This window comes from Armigeres subalbatus, chromosome 3 (genome assembly GCF_024139115.2).
Source record: "Armigeres subalbatus isolate Guangzhou_Male chromosome 3, GZ_Asu_2, whole genome shotgun sequence".
Lineage (NCBI taxonomy): Eukaryota > Metazoa > Arthropoda > Insecta > Diptera > Culicidae > Armigeres > Armigeres subalbatus.
Genome location: NC_085141.1, coordinates 11,616,485 through 11,637,830, shown reverse-complemented (window position 1 = coordinate 11,637,830; position 21,346 = coordinate 11,616,485). Strand labels below are relative to the sequence as shown.

The window sequence follows — 21,346 nt, the reverse complement described above, 5'->3', positions numbered from 1 at the left end:
CACCTTGATCCCGGCACATTTCGGCTCACGGGATGCGTTGAGCTTCTGATAGAACTTGCGTGTATCTTGAGAACGGCCTGTTAGCCTGTTGAACAGAAGACGGGTCAGAATCTAGCAGACGTCATCAAAACAGGACAACATGGGATATTGATGGGAATTGAAGCGAGAAAGCCGAAGTCGTTCCCAGCAGATCGGTTGTAAACACTAGGAGTTCACCAAGAGGATATTGGACCGATGGGAAATCCGCTATCACGCTACTTCAAATTACAAATTTATTTTCGACGCTTATTTAATCGAGAAATGGTAATATGGCACATAGAACCACCGAGCTACTTCTAGAATCTCTGATAGTCAATGCAACAAAAGCATTCGAATATACCAAGGCAAAATATAATATTGATCTTGCCCGAATACAATGTTCTGGCATCATGATTAATAAGACTAACAGAGAAAACGATAAATGAGTGAAAGGCGATAATAATAATAGAAATTACAGACATTGGCAAGACGAATGATGCTGTGGCATGGTAATGCATAGAAATTTAATACTTGTGATAGGTATATAAGCAATTTTTTATCAATAGGTATAAAATCCACTTGTTTAGGGGAAATAATTCTACCTAAAATCGCCGACGGAACACTCCTCAAGCGGTCTTAGTCTGTTGTACAGAATCTTGTACGCCGAGTTCATAAAGGTAATCCCTTAGTAATTTTTAAAGGTAATCACTTTCTTAATTTTCTACTCATCCTAAATGATTAACGCATATTAATTATCATGTGATTTTTCTTTGATTTATTCTGGATTTTTTGAAACATGTTGCGAAGATTTTGGAGGTAAATTGAAGTCACACGATAAAGAATACGAGCGAAAAAAAAATCGTGTAAAAACAAAATCCTGTGTAGTGTGAGAAATATTGTAGCAGACGCCATCAAAGCAGAATAATACAATGATGTCCTCTTCTCCGATGTTTCCTCTTGGTGAACTCCTGAGTGTTTACAACTGATCTGCTAGGAACGGGACATCGAACAAAGACGAGAGGAGGATTTTGAAGGAGTTGAAGGAGAAACCCGTTTACTACATGAAGGTGGACAAAGCCCTGGTACAAATGACGAACCCTGTGTTACCAAGGAAGGACTACTCACAGGACCTTTTGTGGCACACGATCGGCCTAGTGGTCCCTAGCTGGCCACTACGCCTAAACCGTAAAGGGCATCAAAACGCTCTAGCCGTGCGCGGCTATAATTCGTGAAAGAGCGATTCCCCGAGCCCGAATCGGTGCCCTAACCGTAAAAGAGGACTCGGCAGTCATTCCGGTATCGTCCTGGGCTCTGTCAATGTAAGCCAAAGAGGGAAGACGTCAGCGTGAGAAGCAGATCGCACCGTCAAGCCAAGACGATCTGCTATCCGATCCACCAGATTATCCTTCCGACTACTACCACCACCCAGCCGGAGGCCCAACCAGACGGCTACAAGTTCTTTGACGAGCGCTCGTCCACCGCCAGCGGGAACACCAGCAACGCGATTCCAACAGCAGCAGTACCGACCGGTACGTCCCCCACCCCCACAACTTTTAATAAAACACCCACTGTACACGTAATCAATAGTTCGTTAAAATTAATTCCACACGCATATTCAATAAACACCATCATTTCCACCCCAATAGCTAGTTTAAAAATAACTTGAGTAAGGTGACAATAAGGTGCACGTTGTTCGCGAAGCCGATTGCCCAGTAGTAGGCCAGCCTTGAGACCCAGTTCGAGGGGTCACTTCCTATTGAACAGTTTACCGCGAGCTAGAGAAGGGTAAAAACACTCTGAACCTTTTGGAGGATTGGCTATTAGCACAAAGGACGGATACAGCATGACGAGAAAAGATAAAGATGTATCTCAAGATTATGCAATGAGAACTACTTTACATTCCGCGGAAGCTTCTACAAACAAACAAAGGGTGCACCGATGGGAAATCCGCTATCACCGTTTTTGTGCGAATTATTCATGGCGAATTTGGAGGACAACCTAGAAGATCAAGGAGTACTGCCCGAGAAATGGTGGACATTTTCAGACGACAGACGACATTTTCAGCATTATTTACCGGAAAGATTTACCCAGGATTTTTGAAGCGATAAACAACGTGCATAAAGACATTAAACATTAGAATATATCAAGGCGAAATATAATATTCAATGAAATGTTCTGGCATCAGGATTAATAAGACTAACGGATAAAACGATAAATGAGTGTAAGGCGATAATAATAATAGAAATAACAGTCATTGGTAAGAAGAATGATGCGATGCAATAGAAGTGCATAGATTTTTATATGAGTGATAGGTATATAAGACCAACTATATTACCAATAGGTATAAAATCTATGCTATGTAGTTATCTAAATTTTTATGAAAATGTCACTTACACCCTCTGCTTCATACCCCCTCACTTGTATTTGACGCCGAGTTATGATTCCTGGGTCAATTTTGAACAAAAAAGCTGGTATGTATTTCTGGTATGTTAGCTTGTATGTATTCTGTGTGTTACCGTTTTCGAGAAATTTCAAATAAAATTTTTGAAAACTGAAAAAATGTGTTTATTCCGGCCTTTTCAAACTTACTCGCAATTCTCTATCACCAACACTAGGCTCTCCGATTAGTACATGGAGTTGCCAAAGTCTATACATCAGCATCATAACAATAAGATGAACTGTTTGATAGTTATGATTGAATGAATTATTGTTATTAAGTTAAGGACATAGTTGGAAGAGTACCACAATGGCAGTCAAGATGGCACCGGACCTTCCACGGGTCAACCCCACACCTCCCGCACCCCTCTCCCACCAGCATTCGAATGCTTCGAACAGCATCGAACAAAAGTTTAATATTCAAATTACTAACCTGTTCACAGCATATTTATTCACTTCCCGTGATAATGAACATGTTTATCCAAAAAGTCCTATGTATTTCGGCTCGAATAATATCATAAATTAGCAGTTTCGTGCAATTTATTAGCCGTTCGCGATTTGGTAGGTTTATCACTGCACTTCACTTCTTCTCAAAGGGCACTGAAAATATCAAGTTTTTACTCACTTCTCCGCACATGAACACCCCGAAATGTTGATGGAATGCAAATTAAACATCAATTTTCTAAATCAGTTACTTGTTTAAACCGAAAACTTAATATAAACTGCTATTTTTGCCCGAAAAAAACGATTAAAAACTGATCGCGGAGCGAATGTAAACAACGGCACCGGCAGCAGCAAACTAATGAACAGGGTGGTTCAAAAAATAATTTTGCTCCGCCACGCTCAGACGATTATGATTTATAGTTTGGGTGTTATCCGATGGTTTGGGCTGGTTTGATTAGAGGCTTACCGTGCACAGGTCGTTTCAGGTTTGTATGACAGTTGATATGGCGAGGTTGAATTTAACATTATTCTGATTCTGGCACTCCGTCATTGGGCGATGGCGAGGGGGGAGACCATATGACTGGATGAAATATTCAAGAGCTCCAGCTCCATAGAAAATCCATATAGAATGGTCGTTCCAATAGTTGGGGGTCGATTTTAAACGAGGTTGCGAATCTTTAGCATGAACATTAGGCTTCTCAGAAGGCATCAGTGAAACGTGCAATTCAACAAAATACCCATAATTTGTCTGTCATATCTATCGCACCAGGGGCAGATACTTCTAGTCTAGTCTAGTCTACACAATCGCGCAAGGGGCAAATGCTTCATACAAAAAGTGTGACGTGGGGGTGAGTGGAGTATAAAATGCTATTTCTGCGTTACGTAACCAATGGATCTTTCCTGCGTGCGGTTTTTGTTCAGTGAAGTCTCAGAAATGTTGCTTTCAGCTATGTGGGTTCTCTTTTCGCCAGCGTTTGGAGGGGAGGCACTGTAGCCAGTGTAATAAAAGGTTTAGTTTCCCATACTAGTTTTCATACAAACTTGAACCGGCTTGCGCTCAACCAGTTTTTGTTCAAATCGGTTTTTGGAGGACGCTCGGAGCATGGGACGGAATCGAGTTTTTGAACCACCCTACTAATATTCTTTGTTTTTTTATAAATACGATACCAATACTACTACAGTATATGACAGTTTTTATTGTACCACCACTTTCAAAGCTTTATTTTGGTACTCAACCCACCTTCACCTTAAAATGTGTGTTTTGAAGTAAAGCTTTTGTTGCAAAAATTTGGTGAAAAAATAAAGAGAATCGTAGTGTGCCAAGTTTGCGGGTGAACGTGGACAATTTTCGCTCCCGTCATTTTTTTCTGATATTTATAAAATTTTACCTTCGCAGTGCCTATTCAACTCCATTGAACCGTTATTTATCAATGCAGTTTACGGAATCAGAAAATCATATGAATATTCAAACCATCTGCATCGTACTTTGTCATCTGACAGTGTGTTTTAGTTTCGGTTGTGAATTTGGCGTGTTTTTAGTTGAAACTGAAGTTGCAGGTTATCCCGGTGAGTTTGTTCCACTATGGATAATAGCTACCAGTACACTATAGAAAACTCCAGTATAACTGAGACTTTTAATCAGAGATTATTTTTGCATCTGAGGGAGAATAGTTCTACCCTAGAGACAAAATTTGAAGGATGTACTTCTGAAGGTATTCTATGTAGTAATATAAGTCATCGTTTGACATACCAACAGTTAATTTTTACACTTCTTTTAATGTAGTTGCTGTTAAAATGCACATACAGGGATCGATTCTACCACACAGAGATAGAGCACATAATTGATTGACCGATTTTTCCTTGTCAATGTTTTTTTAATCAATGTATTGAATTGCGGTAGTAAAGCTAAGATTTGATGGTTTGGTGTTAAAAAGGATGACTGCATTTGGCACTAGAAGCATTGATAACTGTTGTTGCATTAATCACAGTAAAATAGATAAAGATGTCTGGTTGTGCATTCTTATTTAACCTCAAATTGAGATAAAATAAGGGTTGCTGATTGACATTAGTTTTCCTATTACTATCAGTGTGGTTGAACAGCCGTGAATATCTCCTTATTTTTAATTTTAATCCCGCTCCTTTTCCTAACGCTAAATAAATTATGACGCGGACTCTTAATTCAAATTCAAATGAAAAATGACTCACTATGAGCGATTGATTGTATATCATCGCCAAGGATGAGCAATTGAAAAAGGTAATGCTAATACAGTTGTATAGAAGCCTTTCACAAATTACGTAACGTTGTAGGGGGGGGGGGGGGTAAGGCCGAGCGTTACGATCCATACAAAAAATAACCTTCCCTACAAAAAACGTAACGTGAGGGAGGGAGGGGGTCAAAAATCATCAAATTAAGCGTTACGTAATTTGTGAAAGAACCCTATAGAAGTTGCATAGGTCACATCACTTTCCATGGTGAATCCCGATCTATTTTACAGTATCCCCCCGCTTATCCGGACCTCACTACAGGTATACCTCGATTATATGGACTTTTTCGATGCAAAAAAGTCCATATAATCGAATTTTCCATATAATCGAAGCAAAATTATTTTTTCTCAAAATTTGTGTTCAACGATTAAATTAGTCTTAATACAATACAAAAATATCTTATTTTTGTATTACAGTCTAATCCGCATGTTTTGGCCCATTTTATGATGATTCAGTAGATGTTGAGTTTTTATAAGAACTTAGCCGTTTTCAGTCGGTGGCTTGCACACCGTTCTAAAATTACGTCAGTGATGAATATTTCGCCAAGCTTAATGTAGACACATAATAAACTTAGTCACGAATTCTAACTACAGTGCATACCTGTTTTAGTTCCAAAGCTAATTCTATGCGTAGGAGAAAGTTATATGTTCTCTTCAAAAATAAACTTATCCTTATTCGATTCTATCGCATTAAATTGAATTCGACGGAGAATTGAGAACTATTGTCTGCTATTGAAAATTTGCCAGATCGGACTATGGGCTCAGACGTTATGGCCAAAATACAAAAACGCGTAGAAATAATCTATCTTTTCCGACACTCATCTTTAGCCGATCTGTTTTCAACAAGTTGCGTTCAATGGGGATTCTTACTATGGATTGAAATGAATGTAAATAAGGGAGTCTATCCATGTATCAGTGACATTTACTCTAGTATCGATTGCATCTACACCTGTTAGGACCTGTTGTAAATATTTTGGACTATCTTCGTATGTTAAGGACAAGCCCTCTTTAATCCAAATTTAAATTTACTCGCGTTTGTAAGGGCACCCCACTCAATACAAAAGTAGCGCACAACTGCCATTTCAATTATTGCGTTGCGTTGCGTTGTAACGGAGTATTTCGTAGATTGCATACTGATAGCTGTCATGTATATTCTTTACCTTTCTTACCCCAATTGCTTATGGATTTCCATTTGGGATTTAATGGAAATCCAATTGGAGGTCCAAAATGATAAAGCATGAAAGCTACCATTGCCGGCCACGCCCATCTTCTCCGTTACTAAGGAAAGGGAAGGAAATGTTGATATGACATCTACTTAACGAGAGGCCAGCGACTCACCGACGCCCTCATAGATGTCAAGGAGTTGGATGGTTGGTAGGGTATATTGGTTAGGAGTATCATCATAAGCAAATGATATCAAATTTGCGAAAAGACGTTGGAAGTGACTTGGCTAAGAAATTTGTGTCACTCCGTTCTCCTGGCTGATGATTCTTCTCGGATGGGGCGAAGGTATTAGCCTTGCCCTGGCTATTTAGCCTAGGTTTAAGCGCCTATGCTCGCTCTCTGAAACGACAAAGAGAAGAAGAAAAAATTAAAAAACCTCCCTCCCCCGCTCCCCGTATAACTTTCTAATTTATATTATGAAATTATTTTTATCATTAAATGATTTCTATGATTATGCAAATATAAATAATACGTAAAGTCTTCATACAATGATGCCAGCTTTGCGAAAATATCATTAGTTGTAAAAGAATCATTTGTTGACATTTTTAAGTTCCGTATTCCTATAAACAAATGATTCGAAACTAATAATGTCGATTCAAAATCGAAGCGTGATAACAAGATAAATTGAAGCATGTAAAATATATAGAAATATTCCATAATATTTGAACAAATGGTTGAGCTCTGTGCAACTGCACTACACGCTATTCTGAATGAGGAAATGAATAAACATGAACACTACGTTCAATTTTTATTGAATAGCCCATATCGTCAGAATATCAGCATACGATGAAATATCCAGACAAGCTCAAGTAAAGCAGTGTTTAATAGGGATATATTTCCGATGGTGTCATCGAAAGCTTTTAAGTCACACACCAATATTTGATTTTATGAATACATTTTCTGGATATAATGGTGAAAAGAAAATGTGCCTGCCCTCTTGTCTAAAGTCAAAAACACAATTCAAAACTCATCTAACTGACTAAACTTGGTAAATATTAAGAAAAACATTTTCCAACGGTAAAAGAGTTTTATTGCTTGTAAGATATCGTCATTTCGATTAGTTTTCGTATGATCTAAGCGCAAATAGGAGAAATAAAATTTCACTTATGTTTAGCAATATGTGACTTAGGACGTGAAGGTTCAAATAAGATAAATGGAATCACTCTTTCCTCACACTCACACTCTGTGAATGGTTACTTGAATTCTAACAGCTCGATAGCAATTGTACCCGCGGTTACCAGTAGCCGTACCGGAGCATGATTGTTTTTGGCGAACTGATTTAAGGACAAAAAAAAAGGATGATGAAAAAAAGGCAATTAAATTTTTATCAAAGAGAAAACCGACACCAAATCCTCTCCGCTCTAAACTCAAATAGCTCAGTTAAAACTCCCGCCACTGTCTGTGTATCGATTAGTAATCAAGTGTCAAGATTAACGGAAACCCACCGTATAATTTGAACTGAATAATATAGGAAAAATACTTATCTGCACACTTCGTAGACTCAATCTGGATTCGAACGCCATATTTACAATGACGAACCAAGCATTGTAGCTTAAAACTATTAACGGTACGGGCAATACAGTGGTTTGACGATAATCCAAAGCAATGGAACAATGGGACAGAATCGCTGAAGAAAACGTTGCTAATCTAACAATTAGCAATATTAAGCACCCGCGCACTCCTAGGAAGCTCAATCACTAATTCTAACGAGACGAGTGTCCCGGCGGCATAGCACCAGCCGAAATCAAAAAATATCAGCGAAACAAGACAGAAAAAATATGCTGCCAGACAACAAAACACGACCGGCCGCGCGCAGAGCCTACTTCGATCCCACAACTGCCATTTCAATTATTCCACTCATTGAATTAATAAAAATGATAGGTGTGCATTGCTTCCGTATTGAAATTTATATTTGGATTCCGGGAGGCTTGTCTTTAAAGAAGGATCGTTCTTCCCGACGGGCTTAAAAACTAAAAGACAACCGGTGATGCCAGCAAAACGACTCCATTTGAGCCCTACATATCGTACCCATCAACACATGGATCGGATCGAAGCAATCCGTTCTAGAGGATGGCAGTTTTAAATTTTGCTGCTCCGCATTTTTCTGATCTAGCGACAGTTTTGCCTATCGTTCGGCCGATTTCCTTCCGAAAGAAATGACAAATTGTGCTAATTTTATCAAGATTAAAATTCACCTTTAATTGAAACGTCCTATGGAGTGCACACTCAGTCGCATAGACGAGGCGGGGTCTGCGCCCAAGAAGCCCAGTGTAGTGATAGAACAAATGGAAAAATGGTTTCAAGCCGGATTGAATTTTCAAGCACGATACTACCTAATGATGACGTCGGTGATGAAGGTCTGCTGTTCAACATCTCAATAATCGGAAATACCAAACAGGAAGGAATTATCGACGTGAGCACCAATGGTAACAGCCTGGATGATACTGTGAGTACTTAGTTGAACTTTGTTCAATCCAAAGCAATAAGTGAAGGTAAGTCTCCGTTTATAATTTATTTATTTTTCCGCCATCAGTTATAGTGTACGTTATAATATACTTGAAATATCTCATGTACACCCAACCGGCGGTTGATGAATTTTCTGTATGGGAATCTACCGGGCCTGTAGGGGAGCTGGGCGTGTGCGGGGTTGCTGGATTCTTGTACAAGTATTGTATAGGGGTCTAACAATTTGTAAGCTTTTCTTACAATATTTGTTTGTGGGCTTACATTGTTTGTATAAGAGTCTAGCAGTTTCGCATGTGCCCGGTTCTTGTGCAGGTTTTGGTGGATTTTTATGCGGAATTGTAGGATGATCTAACAACCGCCGGTTGCGTGTATATTACATATTTCATAAATGCATATCACATATTTAATTCAATATCTGATTCATTCATTTCGCATAAATTGTACAATTTCAAACTATTGTTCCGCAGCGATTACGTAACTGTTATAGTGAGCTATTATAAAAAAAAAACTTTCCTGCCTCATTTCCTTAAAGCGTAATAGGTAGATGAGTTGATTCGCTCTCCTGCTTTTTGAAGTGGGTGACCAAAGTTGTTCAAAGTTCATGATGCATTTACCATTTTGCCATTTGAAATTTGTCGATCTTTTTTTCTGCATAGATCTTTTTGGATCTGCGAATAACTTTTCTCGAACAAAATCTATTTTGTGGATTAAAATAAATTTGATATTTTTTATTCGAGTTTTGCCAAGATCTCTCGATCTTACAGTGGAAGTAGTGGAAGTGAAGTGGAAGATTTCATTTCATTTTCAATTTGTGTCGGGTCTCACAATAAGTTTGAAGCAATAGGTTGATCCGATGTTTCGATGGAGTAATTTCCGAATACAACTAACTTTGATTCAACCAAAGTACAGACTGTTATTGGCTTTCCTCAATATTCCTATTTTTCCGATAAAATTTTCCGTGATTGTAAAGTTACATATTGGTTTTCGCTTATTACTAAGGGCATATATTAATATGACTACATAATTTCAATTGGGATCGCATAACGGGAAGGGAAAATTAATATATTTTATATTCTTTCTCGTTTCAGAGAGCGAACAATGGCGCTTAAACCTAGGCTAATTATAGCCAGGGCAAGTTTGATAGCTTCGCCCCATCCCAGGACAATTGACAATGGAGTGACAAAAATTTCTTAGCATGGTCACTCCCAACGTCTGTTTAAACGCATTATATCATTTGCTTATGATGATATTCCTAAACTATATTCCCTACCAACCATCCAACTCCTTGACATCTATGAGGGCGTCGGTGAGTCGCTGGCCTCTCGTTAAGTAGATGTCATATCATCATTTCCTTCCCTTCCTTAGTAACAGAGAAGACAGGCGTGGCCGGCAATGGTAGCTTTCATGCTTTATCATTTTGACCCCCAATTGGGTTGCTATTAAATCCCAAATAGTAATCCACAAGCAGTTGGGGTAAGAAAGTTAAAGAAAATACATGACAGCTATCAGTATGCAATCTACGAAATACTCTGTTACAACGCAACGCATATCGTACCCATCAACACATGCACTGAGCCTACAGCTACCAAAGAAAGGCGTGACCAGACATTCTTCATCTTGAAAAAAACAAGCTTTTACAAGTTTAAATTTCAAACTAAAGTTTTTCGAAAAGTTTACTTTTTTGGTAATATTTTTATTCGCTACCAAGAGTTCATTCTTCTACCCTACACTGCAACTATGTTCAGGAGCTTCATTTTGCGTCTAAATTTATATTTATATCGTCCTAATTCAATCAATTAAAATTCATCATAAAAATTAAATAATTCAAAGTCTTGCTGCCTGCATCATTGGTAACCTTCTTTAAGCAGCAAATCATTTAAGAACTGACAACTTACATTCAGATACTTAACAAACATACGAACGAATATAAATACCGGGATAGTTAATAACATGTATTTAAAAGTTAAGACTCTTGTTGATTTTTCAATTTTTTACAGTTCAAATAGTAATTAATTTCGTCCAGAAAAGTTAATGCCAGGTTTGATACTTAATATAGTAGCCATTGAAATAAGCCTTTCCAGTATTCTGGGAAGACTGCTAAACAAAATCTGTCTTGGTCAAATTTGCTGGATGTTAATGCGCCATCCGCACTTTGCACAGTTCCATTCCCTACACTTAATTCACGCACCAAGGGTAGAAAATGGTTTGTTAGCGAAGATCTAACAGCTAAATATGAACATCTCATTTTATTACTCACTTCTCAGACTGGCAATTCACATCAAGTTTTAATATAACAGAGATCACCTCAAATACACGTTATCGTTCCACACCTATTTGTAAGGACGTGGCCGTGGTATTTGTTAATTAAAAATACACAAATGCAATGGAATTTGCAACGTGAAATTGGTAAATCAATCTAGTCAGCCGATCCTTTGATTAAGTGTGCGGTTTTATCATATATAACTTCGAAAGCATCCCTTTCTGGCTTTTTTGTCCCAATGTACCTTAATAAATATAGAATTAATGTAAAATATGACGAAGAATATTCAAAAGATTTTTAAAACCTCTAGACACGAAAAAAAAATTGAGCGGAAAAAAGTCCATATAATCGAGGTAAAAAGTCCATATAATCGAAGTCCATATAATCGAAGGTCCATATAATCGAGGGTCCATATAATCGAGGCATACCTGTAATCTGACGACTCGTTAGTCCGGATCTCGCTAATTCGGAATTTTCCGGTTGAAAAAGTATCAACACCCATTTAAACACATTATGCTGTCAGTTTTCGGATTGGTGCTGTGATTTTGTTTTGGTTCATTTGTATGGATTTGACAGTCGGATTAACAAGAGAAACCTCGATAGTCCGGCCATACAATTATCGGATCAGCGGGGGTATACATGCAAGAGACTTCAACGCCGAGGAAATGCACAAGTAACGAACCTTCTTGCGCTGTGGCCGAATAATCTCAGATTTTTTTTCTATCAAAAAAATAGGGTTAGTCAACATTAAATTTTTGAAGCCATGAATTATAAATACTGCACATGAGCATCCCGAATTATTTTTACTGTCTAATTGTTATATTTTAGATGATCATGCACAATCTTAGTCAAAAATCAATATACAGTCACTTCTTCACATCTCGATATTGAAGGGGTCATCGGATCATCGAGATATAGGGAGAGATCGAGCAATGTAAAGAAAATTAAAATGGTTAACTAGATTCAAAACTGCTCGTTGCTGTAAAAAACGACATAAAAAAAAAATCATCGATCGAAAATCGATAATTTTCTACATAGCGCTACTAGCCAGGCATTTTGAATTGAAATTCAAATAGGGGAACGGTTCGGCACTTCATCTAATAGCCATTTTCATCCAATCAAAAACAAAGCAATGAAAAGGAATTTGATTTGTTTTTTAACTTTGTGATTTTTTTTTCAGCAGTAAGCACGCATGTTAGTAAAAAGATGCGACGAGATTGGTGCTGTATTTCTTTGTTTTGCGATGAGATGAATATATGTTCAGTGATATGGAAAACGGAACAGTTCCCCTACCACGACTCAGAGATCCGATATTCTGACGGTACCAGGGGTTGGTGTCTTCGGCCCAAATCTGTAAATGCATCCACAAATGGCCAACTATTAGGCCAATCGGCTGAGTCAGCATCCATCCCAAATGCGTCGACAAAGGAGAGCGTTCAGTTGGAACTGGAGTCTCTCTCCATATGTGAATTCGTAATTAACAGCAACACCACCTTTCTACTTATCCTATACCTGGAACGTTTCTGGATCCGAAGCTAAATACAAAATAAAAAAGCCAGTAAAAGTGGCATGGGAAAAAAGTTGTAGAGTAGCCTTTTCCGTTTGTTATGAAAAACGGGAGGAACGAGCGCATTAAAGAATGCAATTCTCTTGTTGATAATTTGATTATAATAATAATCTGGACAGATCTAAACATATGTAGTATAAACATTCTTGCGGAGTCCATTGCTAAGTAGGTTAGCATTCATTTTGCCATAGTTCTCCTGAGGAGGTACGACCAGATAATTAGTGTTAATCAACAATAAAATGTACACACAATCTGCTACAAAATACATAACCACTTTATTCCACATCATATCTATAAGACAACATTTATCTATCGTTCATCGTTCTTCTATACTCTTTTGTTCTGCTTAAATGCAAACAGTTGCCTTACTAAAAATACGTATAAGTACAGGAAAGCAATCCTAATGTAAACTAATTGTCTGCCACGAACATATAGCAAATTAGTAACAACGTGTGGCCTCTCGTGCCTTCGGGATCTCCTCCGTCGAACATTTGTGTATAAAAAGTGAAAATTATAATCTGACAATTCATTACTCGTACATTATTGATAAAAAAAAATATCATTGGCGCCATTGAATCTGACAGAGTTAGTATTTCTGGAAAGTCTTCGCGTTCGCAACCGTTTTGTCCAGTTAGATCCATCCGTTTTCACGCGATATCACAGTTACTTATAATCGGATACAGGAGGAATAAACTAATGGAATCGTTGGATCATGCAAAACTATAGACGGAATGAACAGGAAGAAGGAAGCGCATCTATTGAGCATCATGAATCGGCCACGGAATAGGATGGAGTTTGCTAGAACCGGAACTGTTGGCTCAGTCAGAGCTTAAAATCTAATTTCGCCACGGCTTATCTGTTCAAAGACTTCCTTAGTGAGGCTTTCGTACGTTCCTTTCGTCGACAGATAGAAAAGTGCATCCTCGATCACGTTGGGGTCGAATCCTTCTTTCTGTAGATCGAGCTTTTTCAGCTTGAAGGTTCCCGTCATATCGACCTTCGTTAGAAGACGCACGAACATTGGTCTCGCATAGGATGGAAGCGTTTCTTTCAATGTCTGGGCCAGCTTTGCAAGATCAACTTGACGTTCCGGATCCAAGACAGCTGCCATTCCTGCACGCCCTTCCATGTTGGGGATTTCCACCCCGTATACCACGGTATCCCGATAACCGGAAGCATTACTGACTTCAGCTTCAACTTCGCTGGTTGAAACGTTCTCTCCTTTCCACCGGAAAGTGTCACCGGTTCGGTCCTTGAAGAAAAGATTGCCTCGCGCATCAGCAACAAGCAGATCACCCGACAAGAAAGCGGCATCGCCCTTTTTAAATATGTCCCGAACAATCTTCTTCTCGGAAGCTTTCTTGTCGACGTACCCGAGGAACGCCCGGCTTGGGTTATTGGGAAGAATCTTACCGATGAACACTCCCGGCTCGTTTGGTTCGCATAACTATAATAGAAATTAGGATAACTGATCAACTGATTCTGTATTTAACATGACTCAAAATACCTGACATAAACCATTTTTACCGCGGATAGGATCACCTGTAGCTGGGTCCGCCCTGATAATCGAAATGGGATACACCTGTGGAATGATTCGGGATACGAATCCAATGGCGCCCACCGTGTTGTCGATGTTAACTGTTGAACAGCGGAAGAGATCAAATCACCTCCAATCAATGTGGTAGCTAACGAAATACTCACCAATATTTGCATTGCCTTCGGTAGCTCCATAGAACTCGGCAACCCGTGGAATGTTGAACCGTCCGACAAATTGAGGCCAAATCTGCGGACGCAAGCCATTACCGAAGATCAGTCGAACCTTGTGTGCCTTATCGGTTGCGGAAGCCGGAGTTGCCAAGATGTATCGACACATTTCTCCGATGTACTGACCAATCTGTGGATGGAAATGAACGATCGTGAACTGTGTTCTACAACTAAATAAGGCCAATATTTACCGTGCAGTTGTATTTCTGACAATCGGAAAAGTACTGAGAGGCAGAGAATTTCTTTCGTATAACAACAGTTGCTCCGAACAGCAGGGCTTGTCCAACGCTCATCATACCACCGGCAGTGTGGTACAGCGGCAATGGGGTGTAGAAGATGTCATCATGTCGGAAACCTGCTACCATATGAATGGCTGCCGTAATAAATACGAACCTGAAATGCAAAAAATCACAATGAAAAATCTGTTGATGTACATATTTCTCATCAAGCTCAAACCTGGAATGTGTGATAACGGCCGCCTTCGGCAGTCCGGTAGTTCCCGAAGTGTAGATATACAACAGTTGGTCGTGATGGTCAGGTCTATTGACGTTCGCTGTTGGTTGTTCCTTCGAAGCATTTTGCAACAATGTCGCTAAGTCTTTGGCGTTTTGAATTACTGTTTGTTGGACAGCATCGTTCAGCTGGTACAGTGCCAGCGTTGACGGAAGTTGATCAGAGATCTCCGATATCGCTTCGCGGAGCGATTCTCCAAACACCAGCGCACTACACTTAGCAACGGTAATGCTGTGCAGGAGGGCATTCTTCCTCAGATTATGGTTGATCAGCGGAATGACGATACCAAGCTTGGATAGACCAAGCCACGTTGCCACGAATTCGGGCCGGTTCTCCAGCAGAAGGCCAACCACGTCTCCCCGTTTGTAGCCATGCGTGTGGAACACATTCGCCACACGGTTCGAGTAGTCACTGACCTGTTTGAAAGAATAGAGCGAAGGTGAATGAAAAACGCATAAGCAATGCATCAAAGTAATCTGAAACCTCTCTGAAAGTCCACTCGCGACCTTCGAAGACGAAGCAAGCTTTCTCCGGCTGCTTAGCGACGTATCCAGCAAAGATGTCTGCGATTGTCGCATTCTGTCGGTTGTATTTTTTCACCAGAATCAACAACTTGATGTAGCGTGTTAGAGCTCTGCAAAAAAAGACACAGCAAACAAAACGAATGAGTACAGAACGAAAAGAGTAATACAAAGTTCAAGCGGATAGCTACGAGATTGAAAGCCATTGAGCAGAGAGGTAATTACGAAGCAATATTTGAAATGAACATTAGCAGTCAACAGCTCAACTATGACTACAAGTCGGGAAAAAGTTTACTTCTGCAAACAAATTGGAATCCGCTCACTAATGGATCTGACGTAAAACGCGGACAATCGTTAAAATTTGGTTGATTAACATCGATGATGATGCACTTGATCAGCAGCTACCTCTTTTAGATTATAAAAAATAACTTGTCGGCAAATTTTGTAAAAGATTAAAAAAACTGCTGTTGAATAATGCACAGTTTGATAAGTGATCCCGATTTAGAATAAATCCGGTGTACCATAACATTAAAACCATTGTAAGGGAGGACCCATCAATCACGTAACGCAAAAAATGCCATTTTTTAACCATTCTTCCCCTTTGTCACACTTTTTGCATGAAGCATCTCAATTTATTTAATGAACTGCCGCACTTCTCTCAACCCTCTCCTACCTCTGAACGTGACGTTATTTATGGGCGTTACCTAAAAACCTGCATGTTATTGGATGAGACAACTAGCGATTTTGCGAGGCAAAGCTTCCTAGCGACACTAACCAATGACGTATAATGCGCCTCCATCTGTCTTCAAGCATTTTCCTTACCAAAACGGAAGTAACGTTTCTATTTTACCTCCACATAATAAGCATTTCACCTAAACGACGATTTTTCCAATAGCAAAATGTATTTTTTTATTCTTCAGGTTTTCAGCCCTTGACTAGTAAGTAAACCTCTTAATGGGAATGTAATCAACATTATCGAAATATTCCGCAATTTAAAAATGCCATTAACATGAGATAAAAATACCCATGAAAATCAGATTGTTCGTTATATTTCTTCTTCTTTTATATCTTCTATATAATCAAAATTAAATGGTCTGTGTTCGTTTCCGCATAACTCGAAAACGGCTGGATAGCTTTTCTTCATTCTTTCTCAGCTATACTTTACGACGGATTTATATTTTCTCATGCAAAATCACGGGTAAAATTGTGATAATTATGGAAAACTAAAATTTAGATTCGTATGGGAATTTTGCATGGGCATTTTCGCCTACTATGCAGGACAACGTCTGCCGGGTCGACTAGTCTTCTTCTTTTAACTTCTATTCTTCTTCTTCTTCTTCTTCTTCTTCTTCTTCTTCTTCTTCTTCTTCTTCTTCTTCTTTTCGCCTTTCTCGTATACTAAGTATACGTAAAGGCTATATGATCGCTCCAAAAAAAAACGTTTTATAGAAGGCCCGGAGACCCATAGTGTTATATACCAATCGACTCAGCTCGACGAATTGAGGTGATGTCTGTGTGTGTGTGTGTGTGTGTGTGTGTGTGTGTGTGTGTGTGTGTGTGTGTGTGTGTGTGTGTGTGTGTGTGTGTGTGTGCGCACCCACCCAAAAAAAATGTCACTCATTTTTCAGGTACTTATCCTTAACCGATTTACTCGCAACGCAGGATACTCTACCATTGTTTCCTATTGAAAATTGGTCAGATCGGACTATGGGCTTGGAAGTTATGGCCAAAATACCACTTTTTTTACAGAAAAAAATGTCACTCATTTTTCATGCACATATCCTTAACCGATTTACTCGCAAGAAGTTGCATTCGACGCAGAATACTCTCTCATTGTTTCCTATTGAAAATTGGCCAGATCGGACTATGGGCTCAAGAGTAATGGCCAAAATACTATTTTTATAATGCACGAGAAAGGCACCATCTCCCCTAGGTGGATTAATCAGGGTTTTTTTAATCTTTCGTTTATTTGGAAGGCTCATTTGCCGTGAAGCGTTACGGAGCCGAAATCAAGTTTAACAATACATTTCTTGAATCTTATACATAGTGTTAGTTTTGGGAAACCGAAAGACTCGCGGTTTAGTCGAGGTTAGGGAATACAATAATACAGTAGGAAAGGAAAGGATTTTGGGGTGCTTAAGTAATTACGATGCTGATGTTCACAAAGTTGACTTTCCTCGCATTTTTACATTTGTAACGGGACAAACAAACATTTTTTTGGGAGATAACAACGAGAGGAAGACATACGGAAGGGATTAACGACAGACATGGAAATGTACAACAAGAGGAAGACATTCGATATGGGGTACGACAAACAAGGGAATGGGCAGATAATGATTACAGTTTTACATCAGCAACTTTCAAAAATTGGTGGACCAGGGACATGTACTCTAGATCAAGGCCCGACAACACTTCCCTAATAGGCTTTGGTTGTTTTCCTCGGACCCGGAGATGTTCAGTTAGCGCAGATCTGGGGCCACGATGCTCCTCGCACGCCCACACGACATGATCGATGTCCTGATAATCCTCGCCGCAAACACAAAGATTCCCTTCCGAGAGCCCCACTCTGAAAAGATGTGCATTTAGAGGGTAGTGATTGGACATTAGACGACACATGGTTCGAATGAAGTCTCGTCCCATATTCAATTTTTTGAACCATGGACACTTCGACACCTGCGGGCGAATTGAATACAGCCATCTACCCAACTCCCCATTTGTCCATTTCTGTTGCCAGCTGTTCAAGGTTTCCTGACGAACTAATGTGAAAAATTCATCGAAGGTGATTTTCCGATCGTAAATATCACCTTCCATAGCGCCCACCTTAGCCAAAGAGTCCGCTTTCTCATTTCCCGGGATCGAGCAATGAGAAGGGACCCAAGCCATGGTGATTGTGTAAGACCGTTGTGATAAGGCACTCAAAGCTTTCCGTATCCCATTCAGAAGATACGCTGAGTGCTTAACCGGTTTCATTGACCGAACAGCTTCCAAGGAACTTAGACTGTCGGTGAAGATAAAAAAGTGGCCCTTGTCGGCTGTTCGGCCACATTGAGAGTTGACGTAAAGTCAATGTCAACTTCTCTCCACGAACAGCCTAGATAGCCGTGTATTGTCGGCAGCTGGTTATCTGGCTAAGAATAACATTACGGATTGCCTGTTCCAGTGGTAAAAGTCCACCATACAGGTGACCCCTAATTTTCGGTGTGATGCGGCTCAATGCTTACCGTGCCTACGAATGAATGGTTAGGGGGGTCTAATAAGAACCTAACCGCAAACGGAGCTTGTGAAGCTCCAGGGCCCCCTTCACAGTATTTTAGCCCTCGCTGCGCTAACCGGAGCTATGGCGTAGTTGACTTTTTACTTCTCCGAGATAATCGGCTACTCTTATTCAACCTCATCGTGAGGTTAAATAAGAGTAGGGTTATGAATATGTGTTTTAATTAGTTTTCACCAAATTGTCACCTATATGGATTCGCATTATGCGTTTTTTACAATGTGCTTTGTGTATGTTACCTATACGGATTCGCATTATGCGTTTTTTCACAGTGTACTCTGTGTCTTGTCCTTGACGTTCGGCTTCGGCTACTCTTGTTCAATCTCAACGTGAGGTTAAATAAGAGTGGTGTTATGGATATGTGTTTTACTTAGTTTTCAACAAATTGTCACCTATATGGATTCGCATTATGCGATTTTTACAATGTACTTTGTGATTGTCACCTATATGGATTCGCATTATGCATTTTTCACAGTGCACTCTGTGTTTCGTCTTTGACGTTAGTCCATTGTTACGTCCTCTATGTTTTTGTGACACCTCTCTTTAGTCCCTAGCTGAATGCGTGTGAGTCTACATAATTGGCTTTCCGATAAATGGTTCCATTCTCCTTTCCAACTTCACTTCCTCTTCCTTTCCCCTTTTCACTTCCTTTTCCGTCAGGTAAATGATGAGAAAGGCCAGTGAAGGCGATGGCACAAATCTCCCAAATTGAGGGGAACGTGCCTCCTGAGCCGACGTTCTGATACCTGATACCTGATAAACTGTCGGTGAAGATAAAAAAGTGGTCAGGAGGTAGGGATGCGATTTGCTCAAGTGAATAGTGTAGAGCTGCTAGCTCAGCAGTATACACGGAACAAGGCTCTTTGAGCTTAAAATAGGCGCTATGAAAAACGTTGAAAACACCGAAACCAGTGGAGTCATCCATTTTTGACCCGTCTGTAAAAAAGCTTCTCTCCTCACTGGTGTGCCCGTATTTGCTTGCAAATAATGGAGGTATGACCTCCGCACACAGAAAGTCTGGTATTCCATGAACCTCCTGCTTCATGGACAGATCAAAAGTAACAGAGGAACTGTAAGAGTCTACGAAGTTAGCACGATTGGTGTCAACCAAAGATGGGCTTACCTCCAGCGTCATGTACCAGTAAATACTCCAGTAAATACCAGTAAATACTCATGAATCGAGATTGAGGGTTTTGTTCGAGCAGCTTCTCGAAGTTGTCAATGACCAATGGATTGAGAACCTCACAGCGGATGAGGAACCGGAGCGATAATTCCGCGAAACGATCTGTTAGTGGCAGTACTCCCGCAAGTACTTCCAAGCACATCGTATGTGTCGAATTCCTACATTCTAACGCGATACGGAGACAGCGGTACTGAATCCTTTGAAGCTTCAGCATCTGTGTTTTAGCCGCGGACTGGAAGCAGAAACTACCGTATTCGAGGACCGACAAAATGGTTGTTCTATACAACGTCATAAGATCTTCGGGATGCGCTCCCCACCATGTTCCGGTTATTGATCGCATGAAGTTGATCCGTTTCTGGCATTTTTGTGTTAGATACACAATGTGCTTCCCGAAGGTACATTTCGAGTCGAACCAGACCCCGAGGTATTTAGAAGACATGCTATGAGTGATTGTCTTACCCATCAGTTGGAGCGGGAACTTTGCCGGCTTATGTTTTTTTGAAAAGACAACCATCTCAGTTTTCTCCGAAGAGAATTCGATACCCAGCTTCGTAGCCCAAGTGGACAAATTGTCCAGAGTATCTTGCAACGGTCCTTGCAGATCAACTGCGGTTGGCCCCGAAACGGATACAACACAATCATCTGCAAGCTGCCTTAACGAGCAATTTGGCATGAGACCTTCATCAATGTCTCTGACGTAAAAATTGTAAAGAAGGGGGCTTAAACATGAGCCCTGGGGGAGACTCATGTAGCTAATTCGTGAAGTTGCCAAGTCACCATGAGAAAAACTCATACGCTTCTCTGACAACAAATTGTACAAATAATTGTTTAAAATTGGTGAAAGTCCACACGCGTGGAGTTTGTCGGATAAGACATCAACGCAAACTGAATCAAAAGCCCCCTTAATGTCCAAAAAAACTGAGCCCATTTGCTCTTTTTTAGCGAAAGTAAGCTTAATTTCTGAAGAAAGCAACGCAAGACAGTCGTTCGTTCCCTTGCCCCTGCGGAAAACAAACTGTGTATCTGACAAAAAACTATTCGATTCAACCCATTTGTCTAGCCGGAAGAGAATCATCTTCTCCAACAACTTCCGAAGACATGACAGCATCGCGATGGGGCGATACGAGTTATAATTCGACGCGGGTTTTCCGGGCTTCTGGATGGCTATCACCCTCACTTGCCTCCAATCATCCGGAACAATGTTGCACTCCACTAATTGGTTGAAAAGGCTCAATAAGCGCCTCTTCGCGACGTCTGGGAGGTTTTTAAGCAGATTGATTCTATCCATCCCTGGAGCGGAATTGTTACATGAAAGGAGAGCAAGCGAGAATTCAATCATCGAAAAGGGGCGATCCATGTCATCCGTGTCAGCAAAAGCATCACGTAGCTCTTGTTTCACCGGCACCGAATCCGGA

At 40.1% G+C, this 21,346-nt stretch overlaps 1 protein-coding gene across 2 annotated transcripts in view; it reads right to left on the bottom strand.

Moving 5' to 3' along the window:
* Positions 1–12,932: 12,932 nt before the first annotated feature.
* LOC134227203 (long-chain fatty acid transport protein 4-like) overlaps positions 12,933–21,346 on the bottom strand; it is an 88,251-nt gene continuing 79,837 nt past the window's right edge. For both annotated transcript variants that reach the window (XM_062708548.1, XM_062708549.1), the window contains exons 3-8: positions 15,440–15,590; positions 14,900–15,372; positions 14,635–14,836; positions 14,381–14,573; positions 14,187–14,317; positions 12,933–14,126 (exon numbers count right to left, since the gene is read on the bottom strand). In XM_062708548.1, the coding sequence (XP_062564532.1) occupies positions 13,509–14,126; positions 14,187–14,317; positions 14,381–14,573; positions 14,635–14,836; positions 14,900–15,372; positions 15,440–15,590 (1,768 nt within the window). In that variant the 3' untranslated portion in view covers positions 12,933–13,508. The remainder of the gene's footprint in view (positions 14,127–14,186; positions 14,318–14,380; positions 14,574–14,634; positions 14,837–14,899; positions 15,373–15,439; positions 15,591–21,346) is intronic.